Genomic DNA, 20607 nt, shown 5'->3' with positions numbered 1-20607 from the left:
GTCAAAAACTAGTCTATCTGCTTGATTTGTTGAATCGGTATCGAAAACCTCTGCCGTATACAGTTATACACTTATGCAGGATTGTATGACCAGTCCACGGGTTATTGCAGTGGTACTGTATTTTCTTTTTCTCTGTGGACTTCACGGCATAAGGACAAAATTAAAAAAATTACCACAACGGAGCATAACATTAGTGACAAACATAACCATTCAGTATTCTCCTACATCACAGAGTCTGAACAAACAAGAGAGCTCGCGGGCTTACACTACAGCCATTTGGTACATATAGATACATAAATACATATGCTACTACTATTAAAACCACGCTACAGATTGCTTAGGCCCAGAGTGGCCAAGTGTTCCATTAGATAACCTAGCGCTGCTCTATGCTTTGGGTACTGCAGTCTAGCCCTCATGAAGAGGGTTGGTTAGGTGCTCCGCAAGGCTTATCACAGCTCCGGCTGGGTGCGATAGGCAGCCTTCAGGAAGTTATCGAAAGGGCTGGCGGGTGGAAGCTTCACCATGGAACATGGCTCTGATGACACACGGTGGATGCTCTCGAAACCACAAGAATTTACCTGGACAAATGCAGATCGTGCGAGAATAAGATACAGGATGACAGCATTCTTGAAGACATTTTTGGGTCTGAGGATGTGTCCATCTCCATACCTTGGGAATGATGGAATGATGGGCAGTAGGAAGACTTGGCATAGGATTGTCTGGAGTCGATTCGTGGCCACTGACAAGCCAGCTTGATAGCTTCTTCCTCGTGCCCAATCCAAGGGCTTCACATTGACTAGTCATTGTGCCATATGGGAGGGGTGAGGTTGAAACGGATGCACCTGCAACCTGGCCAGCAACATGTAGCGCCTGATAACAGAGAGAGATTCAGAAACAGGTACAAAAAATCAAAAAACAAACAAATCTTTACAATATTTACAGGCTTTGGCTGTGTATATAATAATATACTACTGTGATGGCATGATAAGAGGCAGAAAGGGAGAGCAATATACTATTTGTTCATAAACGACATACATTTAAAAACGGAGTAAGTATAAAATATACAATGATGTCTAGCTGCCAATACTTCACAAAACTAGTGCAAATGTGAACTAGCTGAGTATCAAGTAAGCTGAACTTGAAGTACTTACTGATTCCAACAATTGACCAACACCTAAAACATGTGGAACAGACTGTGGTAGAGTAATCTTTGAGATGGAGCTAGCTGTGTTCGTAATTGGTGATTCGTGCAAGCCGCAATCTACTGAAGAGGTTCTTGAACATTCCTGCAATGCAAAAGGACCTGTGAGGTGACCTAAAAGCAATTTTTCATTATGGAAAGAATGATAAGAAAAATGAAACATTGCGTCATTCCAGACTTATGCAAGTGCCTTATCCAATGAACGAGGTAAGCATTTAATGTAACCAACCTACCTCATCAAAAGAAAGGGATTCATCAGAAAACGCCTGCCCGTTGAAGTTAGCCCAGTCAAGTGCTGAATTCGACCCAAACAAAGGCATTTCTTCAGGTGTGAACATCTCAGTGAGCTCCTTTACTAGTACATCCTTTTCCATCTGGTAATGCAATTCTAATTAAAAAATCCATGGCAAATGAAGAGAGGGAGGGAGGGAGAAATGGTACATTTGCTTCATTTTCAACAGCATGCAACCCAGTAAGACCATAACATCCGAACAGCAAACATATGGGAAAATCACACCGCTCATGTACAAGACTAACCTCAGTGACACTAGAAAGTGCAGAAGCAATAACATCAAGCAGTTGCTGATCATTCGTCCCTACTTTCATCCTGCAGTCAGAAAGTATGGATTTGGCAACCTCCTGGTCGTTTTCAGAACCATAGCTGCCTAGATCTGATTGCAACCTTACATAGAGTTGCAAGTCTTCACCAATTCTCAGGTAAGGGTCGACCTGCAAAACATTCAGTAACACATTTTCACTAATCAGACATGAAAAGGGAATGCAATTCTATTTGCTCAATAGCACAGAAGCAGAAGCTGTACTGATAGCTGGGAAATGGCGACAAAGAATATGTCAAAACTTTAAAGAGAAATACAGCATGAAGTATTTCGCATGAGAGGGCATAATATCTTATTATTCTCTGCACTAGAACTTACTTTGGAAGATGTAAAACACCTTAGCAAGTCTGACAGTTCAGTGATGTGACAAACTTTTCCAGTAAATGCCAGCATGCTCGTTGCTAAGGTAAAAATAGAGAGTTGGCAAGAAGCAGGCAGAACTCCTGGACAGATAAGCAAAGGCACGTGACTTTCCATGAGAGAGACAAATACAAAGGGTAAAGAAAACCATAGATTTCAAAGAGCTGATCATACCACCCGGAGTTAAAGCAATACTTCGCAGGGACAGTGGCAATTGGAAAAACTGGATGATATTACAGTTGCTTGAATTCTGCAGCATCAAGAATATTATAAATAACACAGTCGTAATTATGAGGATTCTGGAAATAAATGCAAGGATGCTTATTGCAGTTCGGAAAGGGATCGACAAGTCTAGTTACTCTTATAAAAGTAAAATTGCTACCCAAAAATGTTAACGGAGAATATAAATTACAACTGTGTCTATCGAACTATTTTATGCCATTAGTGAAACTCCAAAAGGATAAGTTTCTTCCAATGAATTCATACCTTAAGGCGGGAAGAAAGAACTGTGAGGCTGTATGAATGACCAATCGCCTCATAATTAAAAGGAATATTATCTGTTTGATTGGCCTGAATCCAGAATGCAGACAGCAATTGGTTGGTTTGATCTTCAGTTAACAAGGCTATATTGGCCTCCTGAAACATTTGAGGAAAAAGCTGGTTATACACCTTAATAAACACAGCTGACGGCAAAGGGAAAATTTTGTAAGATAGTTAAAAAGAAACAAAGGATGGCCACTTTAATCAAGTATAAATGCCCTTTACTTGGGGTGTCAACGAGATACCTGTACAGGGCTGCTTAGCTTTGCGCATCTTTCCATGAAAGAGAAAACCAACTTTGAGAAATAAGCTGAATTTTTCCGTGACCAAACATGTTTGTGATCCTCTTCATGTGTGCTCCTTTCCTTCACATCATCATTGATGATATTTCGAGGTTTATCTGAACTCAAACTCTCCTTTTCTCTCCTTAGCTTCTCCAGTAGAGCGGTGGCAGAAGCAAATACAGATGTAGTCCGAGACTGCTTTTTTGTTTCGTATAGGTACTCTGACTCACTCCTCAGATGGCTTGGTCCTCGGGTAATAATAGAGGAAAACATGTGGTGTGCTCCCACACGAGTGTCAATATCAGGATGCACCATGGCCTTCAGGATCTGCTGGAGGAGTGCTTCCGGAAAGACCTACAAACAAGCAAAACAGAAGTAAACACCAAAAATGGTTAAAAAAAAGGATTTTGTAAAGGATAGGAAAGAAGATTAGGCAGGGAGCCAGGAAGGGGATATTATTTGATCCATAGTAAAATATATACACAGTTATGAACTTTTTATTCTGAGACATATGAAGTATCTTAAATAATTGGATATTGAGAGATGATAGCTTAAATTCAGAGCAGTCAACTGACCATAGGAGCATTGGACGATACTGATGTCAATGAGATTATGTGCGAAAGGATCAGCAAACTTCCAAGTGTTGCTCTGGCAACTGTTGGTATTGAAGGCAAATTCTCCAATGTTATTGCCATCATATCATAGAGTGGCCGCACATCATTAATCTAGTAGAAATTCCAGAAAAATAGTAAATAAGAAATGGGGATATTGTAAGCATAGAAATGGGAAGTGTCAATATCAAGAAAGAAATAGAGCAGAATAAGCAGGACATACTCCTCTAACAACTTCCATAAGACATTCCTCCAAGAAATTCTGAAGAGATTCATTCAAATTCAGATCTTCAACACTGCCTGACTCCACAGCCTCTAGTGTTTTCCTTAAGTGCTTGCACAAGTCACCTGCTACTACAAGTTCAGCAGTAAATCCTCGGGATCGAAGCTGCCGTGCCAAGGATGTTGCTGTCTGAATAATATCTGATTTTGTCTGAGGATCATGTGAAACATTTTTGTGATCCAAATGCCGGATGACAGCGGTTAAAATCAATTGCTCGTTGCCTGCAAGAGAATAACACATAAGCAAGCAGGGATAATATCATGAAAACAGCATAGATAGGAAAAGGAGGTTGTATGGTGCAGATTATAATGTACTCAATATGATGTGATGAAGAATGTGGATGCTCCACGTCTTCCATGAAGACCTATTTGTAACGAGACAGATAACCCATTCTAAATAATAATTAAGTCGTACTCTCTATGAAAAATTATTATAGGTTGCCAATATGTAAGAAAAAACCAGAAACATACTCCAAACCAGGATAAAGAAATATAAAATTCATGTAAAAAATGCTTGGAAGAAAGTCCATATAGAAGATAGTGTTTATTGGTATTTTTGGTATGTAGGCAATTATAATTTTTGAAACAAGTCATTTAGTGAATAAACAACATGCCTGAAATCTTCTCCGGATAAGCCATATCAGACAAAACAAGCAAAGCCAATCCATGTCGGGGGGGCCACTGTTTTTTCTTATCAAAGTATGAAAGCATAGGATCTAGGATGCGTCGCATAGTTGTACTCTCTTTGGCCAACTCAGCAAGCTTCTGCACACAAATATGCGACCATACTTCTGGAGACTCGCGTTCCTCCCTGCATTTCCATTGAAGGAAATCATAATGTATTAAGTACATTGTACTAGGTCAGGTGAGTATGGAGTAGAACGAATAACTTCATATATGTTTACACACGACAAAACAAAGTATGAAAAAGAAAAAGGAGAAGAGCATGCCATAATATGTACGTGGGATATCATTCGCAAGATGACTAAGCAATGCTATCATGGTTATATTCATAGCTCAGAGAATGGATAGATAAAAGAAAAATGAACCTGAAATATTTATACTGCTATGATGTTCTTCCTACAGCTCTTTTGGACATCTGGTACTTAACGGATACAAGATTATATTAAACAAATCAACAAGCTATAGTGTAAGAATCGAAATTGATCTACAGCTCTGTGTTAAGATCTCCACATCTAACACGTCTATACACTTCAAAAGATATTATATTACACCCAAAAAACATCAATAACATCTAGAGAGCTTAAACATGCTCTCAGATCTACAGCTCTGTGTTATCAGCTCTCCACATCTAACATGTCTATACACTTCAAAAGATATTATATTACACCAAAAAAACATCAAGTAACATCTAGAGAGCGTAAGCATGCTCTGGGATCTTCCACTTGTAATAGTCGGGGAACATCGAACCATTCAATAGAGGAAAGAAAAAAGGCACACTGTCGCTTGAGAGGTATATAAGACTAAGAAACAGATCATGGTGCAGGAAAAACTCACATGGCGTGCCATAAGCAACAGCATACATTTTCTGCACAAAGTTATGAAAGGAAGATATAGATGCATTCGTAATGATAACCTACCTGGTAAGAGCTGATGAATTCCTTGCTGGACGCAGCCTAATGGTTGTACTGCTGATATTCACATCATTACCACCACCTAAGCCAGGTCTACCCTCACATCTTGCTATTTCATCAACCCAATTATGCTGCGATGCATGTCTGTCATCACCACCACCAATAGATTCCTCCGCCCTATAATTTTCCAAGACCGATTGCACTACCTGCCAAATCCACAGAAAGTTAAACCATGAACTGCTGTCCTTGCATTGAACTCATAAGTACACAAAGCAATGTCATTCAACAACCACTGAAAAAGTTTCGAATAGAATTTCAAGAAGCCAAAAGTCCTGTTGGCACCAAAATCGAGAAAGAAGAGCATCAGCAGCAAAGTTGGCCAGTTTGGATTTCCACGTGTAGCACTAAATCAACTTTGCATGTACTAATAGTAGTTTGTGCAAAAAAAATATTTCCTCATTTCTATGTGGATCAACTATAACTTCCCTAGAAAAGGAGAAAAGGCTAAACCACAGAACCTGTTCAATTTTTACAATATCATCATGCTATAATCACTTGGGCGTAGGTTAAAAAAGAAACGAGAAACAAAAAAAGAACACAGTAAGCTAATAATTTCTGTGTATAAAACAAGAAAAACAAAGCTATATTTCACAGCTTTAGATGGTTGATAGAACATGATGCAGAACTGCAGATAAAGCAACTCAACCATGGGACTGACACAACGCAAGTCTAATTAGACAATCTGATTATTGCTAATATGAAATAACCTGGTGCAATCAAGCATGATAATAAATTGCAAACAGAAGCAATTTGGAACTCATGCAAACTAGTTTTATTTCCTTTAGTACTGCACAACAAATGACAACAGGATTAATGCTATTAAAAAACTGGCAGTACTTACCTCATCAAAATCAGCAAATATGTATGAATGCTCCTTCATAAACCAGATCTGCAGAAATTTTACAATAGTCGCTTGAACTTCCAAACAAAATTGCTAGAAACCATCAAGAAAAAAAAAAGGAGAAAGACGGTGCAAGCAGTGAAAAGCAAATTTTGCATTACCATTGCTGACAAACACTGCAAACTTGCTGCCCTCAGAAGCCTGTGCTCCTCGCCCTGTTGACGTGAAAGCCCACATACTTTGCGAACCAAGCTTTCAATGTTGCGTGCATATGTGTTGTCTACCTGATAATATGCCAAATAAAATGAATCCTAATGCATACCTAAAAAAAATCAACCAAGAATATGAACATTTAAAGCACCGGACATGTCTAATTGTCAATACCCCACCTGGCTGTTGATAAAGTTTGCTAAAGTTTGACACCCGAGGATGTGGATGTTCTCTTGCTTGCTTTCCAGAAGCTCAGTAAGGACGTTCATTAGGCTGATGGCAAAATATGCCCTGCACCAACACATGTGGACAGTAGCATGACATAAAAATTCAGCCGCAAAAAACTCATGGCAAGCTATTTGCATTGCAGTAAACAGTACATAAGTGGTGGCCTAGAACTTTGCAAACTCACATCTGCTCCTTACAGATGAAGAGTAGCTTGCTGTAAGCTTCGGTGATGATTCTGACAAAGCTCACATGAGCCGAGCGCAGCTCCTTGTGAGTCCTCTGTTCCAGAAACTTGGCAATCTGACAGGCAAGCAGTGAAGGGGAAACAAGCAATGATTAACCACATCCTCTGTAGCAGCACAACAACGTCACAAAATGGCGACATCACATGCCTTTGGTATGCGCAGAGGGTTCTTCGCGGCATACTCACACAACTTCATAATTTTCCTCTCATTCGGAGCACCATCCTGCAAAAGAAAAACAGCAACAGTAAGCGACAGCGGTACACTTCACTGCTAACTTCAGTATGGGTACTGATGTCACTACAATCAACACACCGGAATCTACATTTTATCCACAGAATTTAGGAGGGACAGAATAGGACACACTTTACAGGGAAATATTCCGCAAAGCATTTTATAAAGAAGGTAGTTACCAACTACTTGCAGATCCAAAATACTAGGGGAGCGATTGGTTGGCTGGTTGACGCCTGGCCAGGCCCGCCGCATGCAAGTTCAGGTTGATTGGTTGTCTGCACCGGGGTTTGAACCTGGCTCGTCAGATGCAAAAGGCACCCCTCCGCCTGGTTCCGTAGATTTTTCTGCGTTGCTGGCAAGCCTGGCTCGCGTGGTGCAGGCGCACGTCTCCTTAATGATGCTATTAGCTTGTGATTAATGTGTATTAAGTGGTACTGATGTTTTTAAATCTGATTAATCCTTAATAAAGTAAACTAAGAACTATTTAAATATACTTATATAAAATAAGCAACGACCCTTGTTTTTAATTTTTATCTCATGCGATATGTTATCACGCGAGCAACTAAAACAGCTTCTACATGTGACCTGGCTGAATAAAAACAGCCAACCAATCAAACAACTATTATCTCAACGTCATATATAGATGAACAGAGGGAGTAGAACAATGCATCGAGCAACTGCAGTAACCAACCAATGCCGCTACCGAACCTCCTACACTAGACCCGCGCCGACCGGACTGAAACGAGAAGAGAACGGAGGGGGCGCTACTCACTGGCGTCTTGGGGAATATCTCGGCGAGCAGCTTCTTGTAACGCTTGACGGGGCGGCGGGAGCTCGGGCGCAGCGCGGGGCAGCACACGCACATGCTCTCGCAGGACGGCAGGAGCTTCGCCGATAGGAACCCCATCTCTCCCGCAGGACCCGCGGGAAAGCCGCAGCAGCCCGCGCGCGTAGATCTCACCCCCGCCTCTCCGACCGCAGAGCGCGCGCCCGGACTCCGCTTGCTCGCGGCAGGAAGGATGTCGCAGGCCGCCCTCCCAACTCCGCCTCCGCCTCCGCCGCCGCCGACCAACCCCAAACCCACCCGTGGAGACGCCCCCAAACCCCAACCTGGAGAGACGCTACGGAACCGACGGGTGGGAGGGGGAATTTGGGTTGTCCGGGACCGGGAGGGAGGGGAGGGGGAGGGTTGGGTTGCGAGGACAGGCAGGCGAGGAGAGAGACACCACGTGAGTGAGAGAGAGAGGCCTCGGTGGCAGCGCCAATTGCAGCAGCCTTTCCCTGTGTGACTGTCCCCCTCGCGCGGAGCGACGAGCGCTTTCCACACGCGCCACTGAGCGAAGGGCTTTGCCCCAGCGCCCACGCCACGCACTTGCCAGTTGTGAGGGATGCGACGCGACACGGCGACAGGGACTTGCGTTTTGAACGTTGAGTGCGCCTGCCTCTAGAAGTCCAGAGTTTGCTCTCCACAAAGGCAACGTCTTCCATAGAAAGTGGAAACTGGAGGTGGAGGAGAGTACAGGAGTAAATTGAGAAGAACACGAGTTCAATCTCAAATACAGGACCAGGGAGAAAGAGGAGGGTAAGTTCGTTCACTGTTAGATTATTAGGGGCTTGTTTGGCTATCTGTGGTTCAAATGGCTCTAGCTGTGGCTACTTTGGTGGTGCTGAAGTGGTTCTGAAAGTATTTGGTAAAACGGCTTCTCCTGTATTTTTAGGAATGGATGCAAAGAGGTCAAATGTCCTATATGCCTTTGCCTACGTGGATTGTTTGAATAGATGAATTGAATATTTAACATTAGTTTAAATTTAAGTTCATTAGAAATTTAAAAAATAAATTAAAGGAATTATTATTAAGCAATAATTAGTGTGTCTTGTAGTTACAAAAGTAGACATAACCCATGCAACCACACGAGCTAACATGCAACCAATATACCCTACTGATTTGATTTGGTTCTACAAATGAGTTTTGAAAGATTCCTTTAATTTAGAATATGATTTCATATGAAATGAAAAAGAATAGTAAATAGATTAATGAATATCATTATATCAACTTTTTTAATTTATTTTCATTTAAATATGTTACCCTTTTATTTTTAGTTTTCCGTATCAACCTTTCTTTTTTTTCACTGCCTCTTTTTTCCTTTCTTTTTCACCCCATCTTTTTTCACGATATCTTTTCACCGACCTTATCCTTTCCTGTCAACAAGCTAGCTGCTTCCTTCAGTTCATTGTCCCCAATCCCCATCCTTATCCACTCAACGGCGACATCACTCCTGTCCGACGGCTCGCGTCACTCCAGGCTCCACCGCCGACTGCTTCATCCATAGTGCGTTGCACCGCTCCCGCATCGTTCCCCCACGGCATCTCTCCGAGCTCTAACCAGTCACCCTGCCACCTGCCGGTCCGGCCGCACCGTGCGACGCCCCATCTCCTGCTCCATGGCCGCCGCTCCGTGGCTCTCCAAGCTCCGGCCAGTCACGCTGCTCTCCTGCTGCTCCGGCCGCGCCGCGCAACACCCCCATCTCTCTGCCCCATCTTTGTCGTCGTTGCTGCCCTCGCTTCCATGGGCGCGCCATCGCCCTTCCCCGCCGGCGTGGGCTGCTACTGCTCTTCCTATGGACGAGCCGTCGATGAGGATCGTCAGGGTAGGGCATTTTCGCCCGGAACCAGCCAACCAGGGAGCGAACCAGGGAAGGTGAGGATGAAGCGGGGGAGACACTTTTTTCAGCTCCCTCTTCATCGAATGGCTCAAGTCAGCGCAAATTGAGGAGCTTCTGCGCCGGAGCTGTTCGTTGCCTTGCCGTTTGGTACAGCTTTCGGCAGGAGCTATCGAAGGAGCGGAGCCGAAGTCCTCCCAAGCAGCCCTAGAGTTGAAATTCCTAGGGTGCTGAGAGAATCTTCTCGTAACAAGTATTGGAAAATTGCCATTTGTTTATCTGTTCGTTCATTTGATTAAGACGTCGTTGATGCAACCTAGGACTGGGGTAGTTGTTAATTAGTTGCCGGTCACTCCAGGTTTGGTGCGCCCTAGATGATGCCACGCCGGTTTAGGCCTGGTTTGGTTTCCTTTGCTTATTTTTAAGCAAGTGTCACATCAATGTTTAGATACTAATTAGGAGTATTAAACGTAGACTATTTATAAAATTCATTACATAAGTGGAGGCTAAACGGCGAGACGAATCTATTAAGCCTAATTAGTCCATAATTTGACAATGTGTTGCTACAGTAAACATTTGCTAATGATGGATTAATTAGGCTTAATAGGTTCGTCTCGCTGTTTAGCCTCCACTTATGTAATGGGTTTTGTAAATAGCCTACGTTTAATACTCCTAATTAGTATCTAAACATTGATGTGACACTTGCTTAAAAATAAGCAAAGGAACCAAACGCCCCCTTAATCATCTTGGTCAGTGTTTTTGTCAGGCATTGGATTTTTTTAGTAGCTGGGGTTTCTTTAATAGGGCCATGAGTACGCTCGTGGACTAATGGATCACTACTTTTTTTTTTCTTCGCCCAGCGATATGATACGAGCAAGCAGGAAACTTTAGGGTTTTATCTACTGTAGTGCTTGACTAAATGCAGGCTATGAAGGCTTCGGCGTCCACACGGAGGAGTAAACAAGTACAGGGTCAGTCTCAACTCTCATCCAGTCATCGTAAACAAAATCCCATTCCACGGACCTTTTGGGCTTTTAAGTACGGTGGTTTAGAAGAAAATTTGAAAGATTTCAAGAACCTATGGACTTGTCACAATCCGTGCCACTTGATTTGGTATGTTTGCATTTTGAAAGGAGTTTTTGAACGAAAGAGAGGTTCGGTAAGTTGGTGTATTGATAGGATATTATGGCGGTTGTGGTTGTCCAAGAACTTTCTCTCGGTCAGGATAAAGCTAGTGTTTGTCTCATTAAACGTCAACTTAGTAGGCCACCTGATCAAATTCCAAAGAATAACATACTGCCCCGTTTGGATACACAATGCTAAACTTTAGCACAGTGCTAAACTTTAGCACTCCATTTGAGGGTGCTAAAGTTTAGCACTTAGGGTTGTTTGGATACAGTGCTAAAGTTTAGCACCTTGGGTGAGAAATGACTGCATTGCCCTCATTTATGACTGGCTTGGGGAAAAGTGGAGAGGAGAGAGAGGGGGCAACTAGGGAAAAAGTGGGCTTGGGGACCACTTTTAACACCCATTAGCACCTTTTAGCACCCCTTGGGTGTGCTAAAGAAAATAAGGGTGCTAAACTTTAGCACTCACCTTTTAGCACCCCTGTTTGGGAGTTCAAGTGCTAAAAGTGTGCTAAAAGTGAGGTGCTAAAGTTTAGCACCCCTTTCCAAACACCCTCGGAGTCATATGGAGAGGACCATGTCTCCATCCTAAAAGCTAGCGGCGCACTTTACACGCGGCTGCTTCTGTTTGAATTCAATAGGTCATGTTGACGCTGGATTTTGACACGTGTTAAGGTCGGCGTCAAGGAGAGAAAGGTGGCCGATGCGGATGAGCAAAGAAGCTATGACTGCGGAATCGGCTGATAGAGCTACAGTGTTTCGCCCGATTAGCTGAGGGAGTCAATGAAGACTGGCCGATTGGGAGCCGGAGCGGCTTGGCCGATGTAGACCTAAAACGGGCCAAGACGGTGATCAGATGAAGATGAGGATTGGCCCATGGAAAAGTTGAATAGTGTTTGACTCCGAATACAGGCCGTATCTGTGTGTAAATATTTATTTTGAATTAGAGATAAAATCGTAGTCGGTTAGGAAATTAGTTGTAGCAGGGTATAAATAGATGCTTCGTAAGGTTTGTAAAACATAACAATCATCAATACAGATCTACTTTTCTCACGTACTGTCGGCGACTTCGCCAAACGCTCTTTCTTTTTCACGAGTTCATGCGAGTTGGCAGGACTGCATCAATGTGATCTCCGGTCAATTTGTAAGTTCCGCGTATCGAGTAATATCTAAGCTTTAACTTTGGGCGCATCGCTGTTGTTTCGTTTAAATTTATTCACCAGTTATCGATATTTACTAGAATTATAGGTTTTGCCTGTTATTTTAGTTTTTATCATCAGTTATCCAGCTTGAGACACGAACTGTCGGCTTTATCAATATTTTGTTTATCATCATACAACCGATTAGATCTGTTCTGTAGCATTGTTCAAGTTATTCCAGTAATTTCTTTTACAATTGCCACGTGGTTATCGGCTGTTTTATAGCCGGTCATCCTTACACTGATTCGGCCGATTCGCTGATACACCCTTTGAAATAGATCGGAAATTCAGCCGATCGAAACCTTGGAATTTAATATTTTTCTTTCCTTATCAATCAACGGATCCGATTGACTGGCACGCCGCGCGAACCGCACAAGGCGACAATCCGAACAAGAGCTAAGCAGATTCTCCCGGGTCATGTGTCCAACGCTGAAGCCGAAATTATATCGTCCGATTTTTAGCGTCAACAGGTCAAACGTTTGACACTCTTACTAACGACTTTTGATATTTAGTTTTGAGAAAGAACAACATAATTACATATGAAGAACAACCACTACCCAAAGATTATCAGCATAAAGTGTATTAGAATAAGATAACCTACAGATAATCCTACAGCCTTCGGATCTTGAAACAAAATGCAATCAAACTTGCACCGTAATAAGAATAATATAGATGAATCAAGATTTAGCAAATCTAACTGCAAATTCTTTAAACACAACTTTGCACAAAAAGTACAAGGAATTAGAGATCGATGAGCTTTGAAAAACAAATTCGGATAAAAACTCTGCATGCTATCGTTAGCTTCAGCATGTTCCTCCTACTACGCATCGGCACTACTCGCAAGCAGCTATCGCATGGTCTAAAATCCCCAACCTTTACTTGCCTCTATAACATATCCTTGTACCTCATATCAGTAATCAATAAAACGCTCACTTGAGAGAGAAATGAGACACAAGCTGCTCGGCCTCTGTCTGCCATGGCGATAGCGAGGGCACGGGGCACATATTGCAATATAGTAGAAGCGAGTCTTCGTTGAAGAGAAGAACCCTCCATACCCGCTGGCTCTATAAGGGGGTGTTTGGTTACGGAAATTAAAGTTTAGTCTTTGTCACATCGAATGTTTAGATACTAATTAGGAGTATTAAATATAGGTTAATTACACAATCAATTGCATAAATGAAGGTTAATTCGCGAGACGAATCTATTAAGCCTAATTAGTCCTGTGATGCTACAGTAAATTTGTGCTAATTATAGATTAATTAGGCTTAACAGATTCGTCTCACGAATTAGCCTTCATTTATGCAATTGCTTTTATAATTAATCTATATTTAATACTCCTAATTTATATCTAAACATTCTATGTGATAGGAACTGACTTGTGAAACCGAGCAACCTTAATATATCATGCCTCAATTTCTCTCTCTTGCATGCAATCCTTCCTTCTACGGACCGAAAAGCCAAATAAAAAAAAGAAACATCGCCGTGACAGCACAACCCTGCGGTGGAAAACAAAGTCCACGAAGAGATCTAGGAGACCAGGACGATAATTTCCGGCTGAAAACATACCAATATAATAGCCGGCTATTATTCCATTCTTAATGGGAATTCATTCTTCATAATTGAGGTGCTATGTAAGCAAAAACGGTGATGTGATATTAGAGTTATGAAGAGAGGAAATCAATTTTCATCTATATGAAACTTGATTCACATGATGTTCAATGAAGTGAAACTCTTTCACACATCCATTTGATACTACAATTTTATTTTATCCAATATCATGTCCAATTAAACGATTACGTCATGCATAAATTAAATACTAAGTCTGTCTATGAAACAATAAAAATAAAATTTGTAATTTAAAGGTTATTCCATTAAGGTTCATTCCAATCTAGATGTATCTCACAAGTCACGTTAATCTGCTTACCGGCAGTGTCTCCGAAGGACGCCTGTGGCACAGGGTGAAACTGCAATTGAGAACGGCTAGAAAATCCGATATGAGAAACCACGGCAAAGAGGTCCGGGCCTGGTATATTCAACACCAGGCCTGATCCCATAATGGCACGCAACGGGCCATACCGACGAGCGAGCGTCTGGTCCGATCCAGCCACGGCCCACACGGCCCACGCCACCCGACCCAGCCAAGCCGAGCGGCGCCAATTCTCCGCTGCCATCGTCTCCTTCCTCCATCACCCCCGGGTCCTCGGCGCCTCGCAAACCCTAGAACCGTCCCGCCGTCGGCGCCATGTCGAAGCGCCCGAAGCTGGGGGGGTTCAGCATCCCGCGGCCGACCACCTACAGCTTCGAGCGCTCGCAGCCCGTACCGCGGCTATACCGTCCCACCGACGACCCGGACCTCGACGACATCGCCTTCTCCGACGACGCTCCCACAGACGCCCCCGCTGCCGCCGCGGTGGCCAGCAAGGCGCAGGATGCGGAAGAGATCGACCCGCTGGACGCCTTCATGGCGGAGATCCAGGAGGAGATCCGCGCTCCGCCCCCGCCACCCAAGCCCGAGGCGGTTCGCCGCGCAGACTCTGACGATGACGAGGATGACCCCGTCGAGAGCTTCCTGCGGGCCAAGAAAGACGCCGGGCTCGCGCTCGCCGCCGACGCTATGCGCGCCGGTTACGACTCCGACGAGGAGGTCTACGCCGCTGCCAAGGCCGTCGACGCCGGCATGATGGAATACGATTCTGACGACAACCCCATAGTCGTGGACAAGAAGAAAATCGAGCCCATACCAGCACTCGATCACTCGACCATCGAGTACGACGCCTTCACCAAAGATTTTTACGAGGAGAAGCCGTCGATTTCAGGTGAAGCACTTGGTACCTTTCATTCTTTTCTAAACTTATGTGACACTATTTAGTTCCTCACATGTAATGTTGGCTGTTAATTAGCTGTTCCTTAAAGCTTACACGGCTGAGCTATTAAATCTGACCTTGGCTAGGGTATTCAACGAGTGCTATGACTTCCTACTTAGCTAGTTAGCTTGGTAAAATATGTGATGCTCTGTTCCATGATGCAATCTGAACTTCTGCTGCCCTGACATGGAAATGAAGCCATGCTCTGTTCCAAGACCGCTCTTGTTTTGATCGTGTGCTTATAGTGCTGTGTTAGAGATTAAACTCATCACAACCAGAAGATCAAATGCTTCATGTCACTTAAGTGTTTGTTCAATTAGGAATCAAAGGCCCCATAACACCTGATTGTAACGGTGCTATTTCCCTTTTAATACATTACCATTCTTCAAATTTTATGCAATCACTAGCTGGACCCCATGATGTAATTCATTATGTTTTTTCAAGAACTGGATGTGATGTTGGTAGCGGTATACTGCCTTGGACTGAAGCTAACCTCCACTCACCGGTTAGTGAAGGCGCTTACAAGTTTACTAAGTATACAGGGCATGTCTAGCTCAGTTATAAGATTGATCTTGCCAGATTAACTGTAGTTGTAATAAAATAAATGATAGATGTTCTTATTGCCTATAAGCTCATGACACAGTTATTTTGTAACTAGATTAAAGTAGATGGATTACTAGCCATTTTCACAGCGTGGGGTAAAGTAGAAAAATCTGCAGAGCCTTGCATTGTATGTGTTCAGGCCAAAGTTTTTCTTTCCCTAATTCAGCACAAAACTTTGATATCTGTATTCCACTCCAAAGGAGCAAATTTCAATTGGATGTACTTGTTTTGTTTCATGTTCTTCCTTTCTCCCTTCCTAAATTAATATTTAGTTAAGAACAAAGTTAATGCAACTGGAGCCTTGCAAGCAGTGTTTTTTTCTTAATGATTGATGTGGTGACAACCATGCACAGATTGTTGTTTCTCATTCTTTAATGATCTGATTTATGATGTATTGAAACCTTTCTCTTTTTTTTTCTTTTAGGTATGAGTGACCAAGAGGTGGCAGATTATATGAAAAGTTTGGCAATTAGGGTTTCCGGTTTTGATGTGCCAAGGCCAATAAAAAACTTTGAGGATTGTGGGTTTCCTGTACCGTTAATGAATGCTATTGCCAAGCAGGCTTATGAAAAACCAACAACAATTCAGTGTCAGGCTTTACCTATCGTACTTTCAGGCAGAGATATCATTGGAATTGCAAAAACTGGTTCAGGCAAAACTGCAGCTTTTGTACTCCCTATGATTGTTCATATTATGGATCAGCCTGAGCTTGAGAAAGAAGAAGGACCAATAGGAGTGATTTGTGCTCCAACAAGAGAATTGGCACATCAGATATATCTCGAAGCTAAGAAGTTTGCAAAGCCTTACAACCTTCGAGTTGCTGCTGTATATGGTGGGGTTTCCAAATTTGACCAGTTTAAAGAACTGAAAGCAGGCTGTGAAGTAGTCATTGCAACCCCAGGGAGATTAATAGACTTGCTGAAGATGAAGGCATTGAAGATGTTCAGGGCAACTTATCTGGTTCTTGATGAAGCTGATCGCATGTTTGATCTTGGATTTGAGCCACAAATAAGATCCATTGTTGGTCAAATTAGGCCAGACCGACAAACCTTACTTTTTTCTGCAACGATGCCATACAAAGTGGAGCGTTTGGCAAGAGAAATATTGACCGATCCTATTAGAGTTACAGTTGGTCAGGTTGGCAGTGCTAATGAAGACATTAAACAAGTTGTCAACGTACTCCCTTCTGATACTGAGAAAATGCCTTGGCTTTTGGAGAAATTGCCTGGAATGATTGATGATGGAGACGTTCTTGTATTCGCATCTAAGAAGGCTAGAGTGGATGAGATAGAGAAAGAGTTGAATCAGAGAGGATTCAGAATTGCAGCACTTCATGGTGACAAGGATCAAGCTTCACGTATGGAGACCCTACAGAAGTTCAAATCTGGGACATACCATGTTCTGGTTGCAACTGATGTTGCTGCACGAGGTCTTGACATCAAGTCAATTAAAACAGTTGTTAACTTTGATATTGCGAAAGAGATGGATATGCATATTCACCGAATTGGAAGAACTGGCCGTGCTGGTGATAAAGATGGCACTGCATACACTCTGATTACACAGAAGGAGGCACGCTTTGCTGGTGAACTGGTTCACAGTTTGATAGCTGCTGGTCAGGATGTACCCAATGAACTCATGGATCTGGCTATGAAGGTTAGTTATCTTATTGATTATTTTTTGTTTTTTGTGTTGGCATTACAAAGTAAGCTCTAGACTTGCATGGAATTCTTGCTGAATACTTTATGCAAACTGGATGTTTGCAGCAATGTAAATACTATCTTGTTAATTTACGTAGTCACTCTTGCAATTAAAATAATCCCATTTTTGTCTGAAATTATTGTGATTTGAATTGCAGGATGGAAGATTTAGAGCAAAACGGGACTCCAGGAAAGGTAGGTCGCCTTTATTTATTTATAGTGCAGGAAGCAGGTGATCTGGATGAGTCTTTTATGGAAATGTGTACTAACAAGCCGTTATGCTGATCAGGTGGGAAGAAAGGAGGTGGCAAAGGAAAAGGTGGTGGCGGGGGTGCTGGGCGCAGTCGTGGTGTGCGTGGAGTTGATTTTGGCCTTGGCATAGGTTACAATGCTGAATCTGGTGCACAAGTACCTGCTCCAAGAACTGCTGCTGTAAATTCGTTGAAGACGGGGATGATGCAGCAATTTAAGAGCAGCTTTGTGTCTGGATCTTCGAATACACCAAGCAGCAGTGCGCCTTCCTTTGTAAGACCAGCACTTCGCGGTTTTGTGTCTGGCGGCACCATAGGAGGAGACTCGCGGCCAGCACAATCAGCCCCCTCCTTCGTCCCTGCATCCCGGTCAGCGCCGTTGGCACCCTCCTTCGTCCCTGCATCCCGGCCTGCAGGAAATAGCAATGAAATCGGGAACCAAAATCCAGAAAGGTAGGTAACTCCGGCGCATCTTGTGCCATTGCAGCATCATTTCTTGCCTGTGGATCCATCTGTTTACCATCTTTCAATATCCAGTTTTCTGAGTCAAAATTTTTGCATGCATTGCAGTTCACGGGATCGGTCCAGGGAGAGAAAACGACCATCGGGTTGGGATCGCTAGTCCCTGTTAGCCGATGTACCGAATTGTGATTTCTTTTTCCCCTTTGTTGAAGCATATTGATGTAAACTGTAGATTATATGATGTGAAATTGTGAAGGATAAGTGTTGTTTTTAGTTTCCCCTGTATCCTTCGCCCAACAACTGTTGTATCTGGCTACACGGTTTTCCCCAGCTGTGATCATCAAACTGCATTGTGCAGCCTTGCTACCGATTCCATAAAATTGCGCATGCAATTCTCCTGTCTAAAATCTCAACTCTCTACACGCATTAAACGATTTCATAAACTTTGTAGCCTGCCAGCTTGTTAAACCTGGGATCTGGGATTATTGGCATATCTAGAACGTAGGAACGATGTCGTGGAACTTCATGGTGAGTGGTGGCCGGTCACTGGTCAATTTTCTAAAAAATAGCAGTGTTCCCAACAACCGAAGGAAGTGGAGTGGCATTCGGCCGCCCGGTTTGTCGTGGTGCCGCCGAGTCGCAATCCACCCGGCGGCACGGCACTACTCTACTCTGTGATTTGATCTGGCCATCTGGGTTTTCACTTTTCAGGAACATCGCAGTACGCGCGCGCGCCACTGGTCTTCTTGTTTTTTTTTCCGAGTTCCCGCTGTGGCGCCGTGCCCAGGAGGCGACGCGGGATTCACGTATTCACCTGACGCGCGGGCCCGTTCCCGGCTGGGGCCACTTTCCCGCCGCTTTGCAGCGCTGCCCCTGTCCGTCGGGCACCTCCATAAGCCCAGCGGCGACGTCGGTTGCCGCTCTAGTACCACCGGTCCACCGCCCACCCGCTTTCGGAGTTCACCACGCGCGGTCGCGGAGGCGCAGCACCCAAGGGAAGAGGAGGAGGAGGAAGTGCGCGCGGGGGGTCAGCGATGCCGAGGATCCCGGCGGCCGAGCGGCCGCGGCTGACGCTCGAGGACTACATCGTCTTCTTCACCACCCGCGGCGGCAAGGGCCTCAGCCTCCGCCAACTCAACGAGGTCCCTTCTCTATCTCGTCGCAGATCAGCCCGTGTCCGTGGTTGCGTGCGCGTGCCCTGAACTTTTTTCCCCCCCTTCTCCTCGTCGCAGATCATCTACATGCACGCGTTCGCCAGGCTCCACCGCGTTCCGAAGGTACACACCCCTCCCTTCCAGGCTTGTGGCTTCCACCCCCATCTTCTCCAATTAAAGCCTTCGATTATCTGGGTTTCTGATGACTGACGCCTCTCGCGGCCCCACGACGGCAGCCTGCGATGGTGGACGCGCTCAGGTCGGTGGAGCTCATGCGCCCGCGCCGCTCCACCGTGCCCCTCAACGCCACCGCGCCGCCGCCGAGCGCCGCCCCGGCCGCGGCCGCCGCGCTCTCCGCGGACGAGGCCACGCGCGACATCGAGGACCTCGGCTGGCGCGAGTGCCCCGTCGGCTCCCTCCTCTCCGTCCGCGCCGGGGTGCGGTCGCTCGACGCCGCCGCAACCCCCGTGCCCATCTCCGCCATCGCCCGCATCTCCCCGCCGAGCCTGCTCAGCGCCTCGTCGCCCCTGCCCCCCGCGCCGCCGGCAGCGGCCAGGAAGAAGCGCTCCCCGACGGGCAGGGGGAAGGCCGCGACCAAGACGAGGCGGCGGCACGTGGTGGAGCTGCTCACGCTCCCGTCCGTCGAGATGGCCACCTCCGCGTAGCGGCGCCGTTCCCCCAAGCTCTCTGCTCACCGCCCGTCTGCCGGCGAGGTGGCACCGGCATCTGCTTGATTTCTGCTTCCGATCATCAGTACTACAACATGCACTTGGGCTTCGGATGTCGTTAGATTAGCTGCGGTTTCTGATCATCAGTACTGTTCCGTCCTTTTGGTAGAATGGCTCGAATGGGTGATGTAATTATGTAAATTATGGTGGTGGTGATGGGGAATCGGCGTGAAGGATCAAAGCTAATTAATCTCGTTCTGTTGAAAGGAGTCGTGATCTGTAAATTATGTTTGAGCTGAGGAACCGGCGTGAAGGATCAAAGCCAATTAAAGTTGTTTAGCCGATGACGGCATGACGCTGCAAGATGCTTTTTCCTGCGAGCAGGTTCTCGCTTCTGGTAATGTAGTAGTGCTCCGTAGTTTGCTTTTTTGAATCCCGGGGGACCGCACTACAGAAAGCATCAGCGACACGCTGCGAGCGCCGAGCAGCAGCGTTGCTCGCCTGCGTTGCTCGAGTTGTGAAACGGCATTTGAAGTCTTCCGCGCGCTGCCGATCCTGTCGTCTCTTTCCTTCTCCCCGTCTGCCATTTTCTCGCAAGTGTACTGTCGTGTCGCTTA

At 44.7% G+C, this 20607-nt stretch overlaps 3 protein-coding genes across 3 annotated transcripts; 2 read left to right on the top strand and 1 right to left on the bottom strand.

Moving 5' to 3' along the window:
• Positions 1 to 160: 160 nt before the first annotated feature.
• LOC117837307 (protein SEMI-ROLLED LEAF 2) lies at positions 161 to 8507 on the bottom strand. The gene is made up of 19 exons (XM_034716908.2): positions 8078 to 8507; positions 7222 to 7296; positions 7014 to 7129; positions 6781 to 6892; positions 6553 to 6675; positions 6392 to 6439; positions 5497 to 5696; positions 4510 to 4706; positions 3837 to 4117; positions 3578 to 3727; positions 2964 to 3356; positions 2665 to 2814; positions 2353 to 2428; positions 2137 to 2261; positions 1739 to 1930; positions 1435 to 1575; positions 1152 to 1286; positions 670 to 870; positions 161 to 578 (listed from the first exon to the last, which is right to left on the bottom strand). Exons 1-19 carry the CDS (start codon positions 8210 to 8212, stop codon positions 450 to 452), a joined length of 2979 nt encoding a protein of 992 aa, XP_034572799.1. The 5' UTR covers positions 8213 to 8507; the 3' UTR covers positions 161 to 449.
• Positions 8508 to 14458: 5951 nt separating this feature from the next.
• Positions 14459 to 18538, top strand: LOC117838804 (DEAD-box ATP-dependent RNA helicase 24). Its single transcript, XM_034718973.2, has 5 exons — positions 14459 to 15107; positions 16183 to 17411; positions 17614 to 17650; positions 17745 to 18159; positions 18277 to 18538. The coding sequence occupies exons 1-5, from the start codon at positions 14534 to 14536 to the stop codon at positions 18326 to 18328; spliced, it is 2307 nt and encodes a 768-aa protein (XP_034574864.1). The 5' UTR covers positions 14459 to 14533; the 3' UTR covers positions 18329 to 18538.
• Positions 18539 to 18674: 136 nt separating this feature from the next.
• LOC117838805 (uncharacterized) lies at positions 18675 to 20353 on the top strand. The gene is made up of 3 exons (XM_034718974.2): positions 18675 to 19310; positions 19401 to 19445; positions 19559 to 20353. The coding sequence occupies exons 1-3, from the start codon at positions 19203 to 19205 to the stop codon at positions 19985 to 19987; spliced, it is 582 nt and encodes a 193-aa protein (XP_034574865.1). The 5' UTR covers positions 18675 to 19202; the 3' UTR covers positions 19988 to 20353.
• Positions 20354 to 20607: the final 254 nt, after the last annotated feature.

The sequence above is a fragment of the Setaria viridis genome, chromosome 9, assembly GCF_005286985.2.
Source record: "Setaria viridis chromosome 9, Setaria_viridis_v4.0, whole genome shotgun sequence".
Lineage (NCBI taxonomy): Eukaryota > Viridiplantae > Streptophyta > Magnoliopsida > Poales > Poaceae > Setaria > Setaria viridis.
Note: the sequence above shows the minus strand (reverse complement) of the source record. Positions and strands in the feature narration are given on the sequence as shown.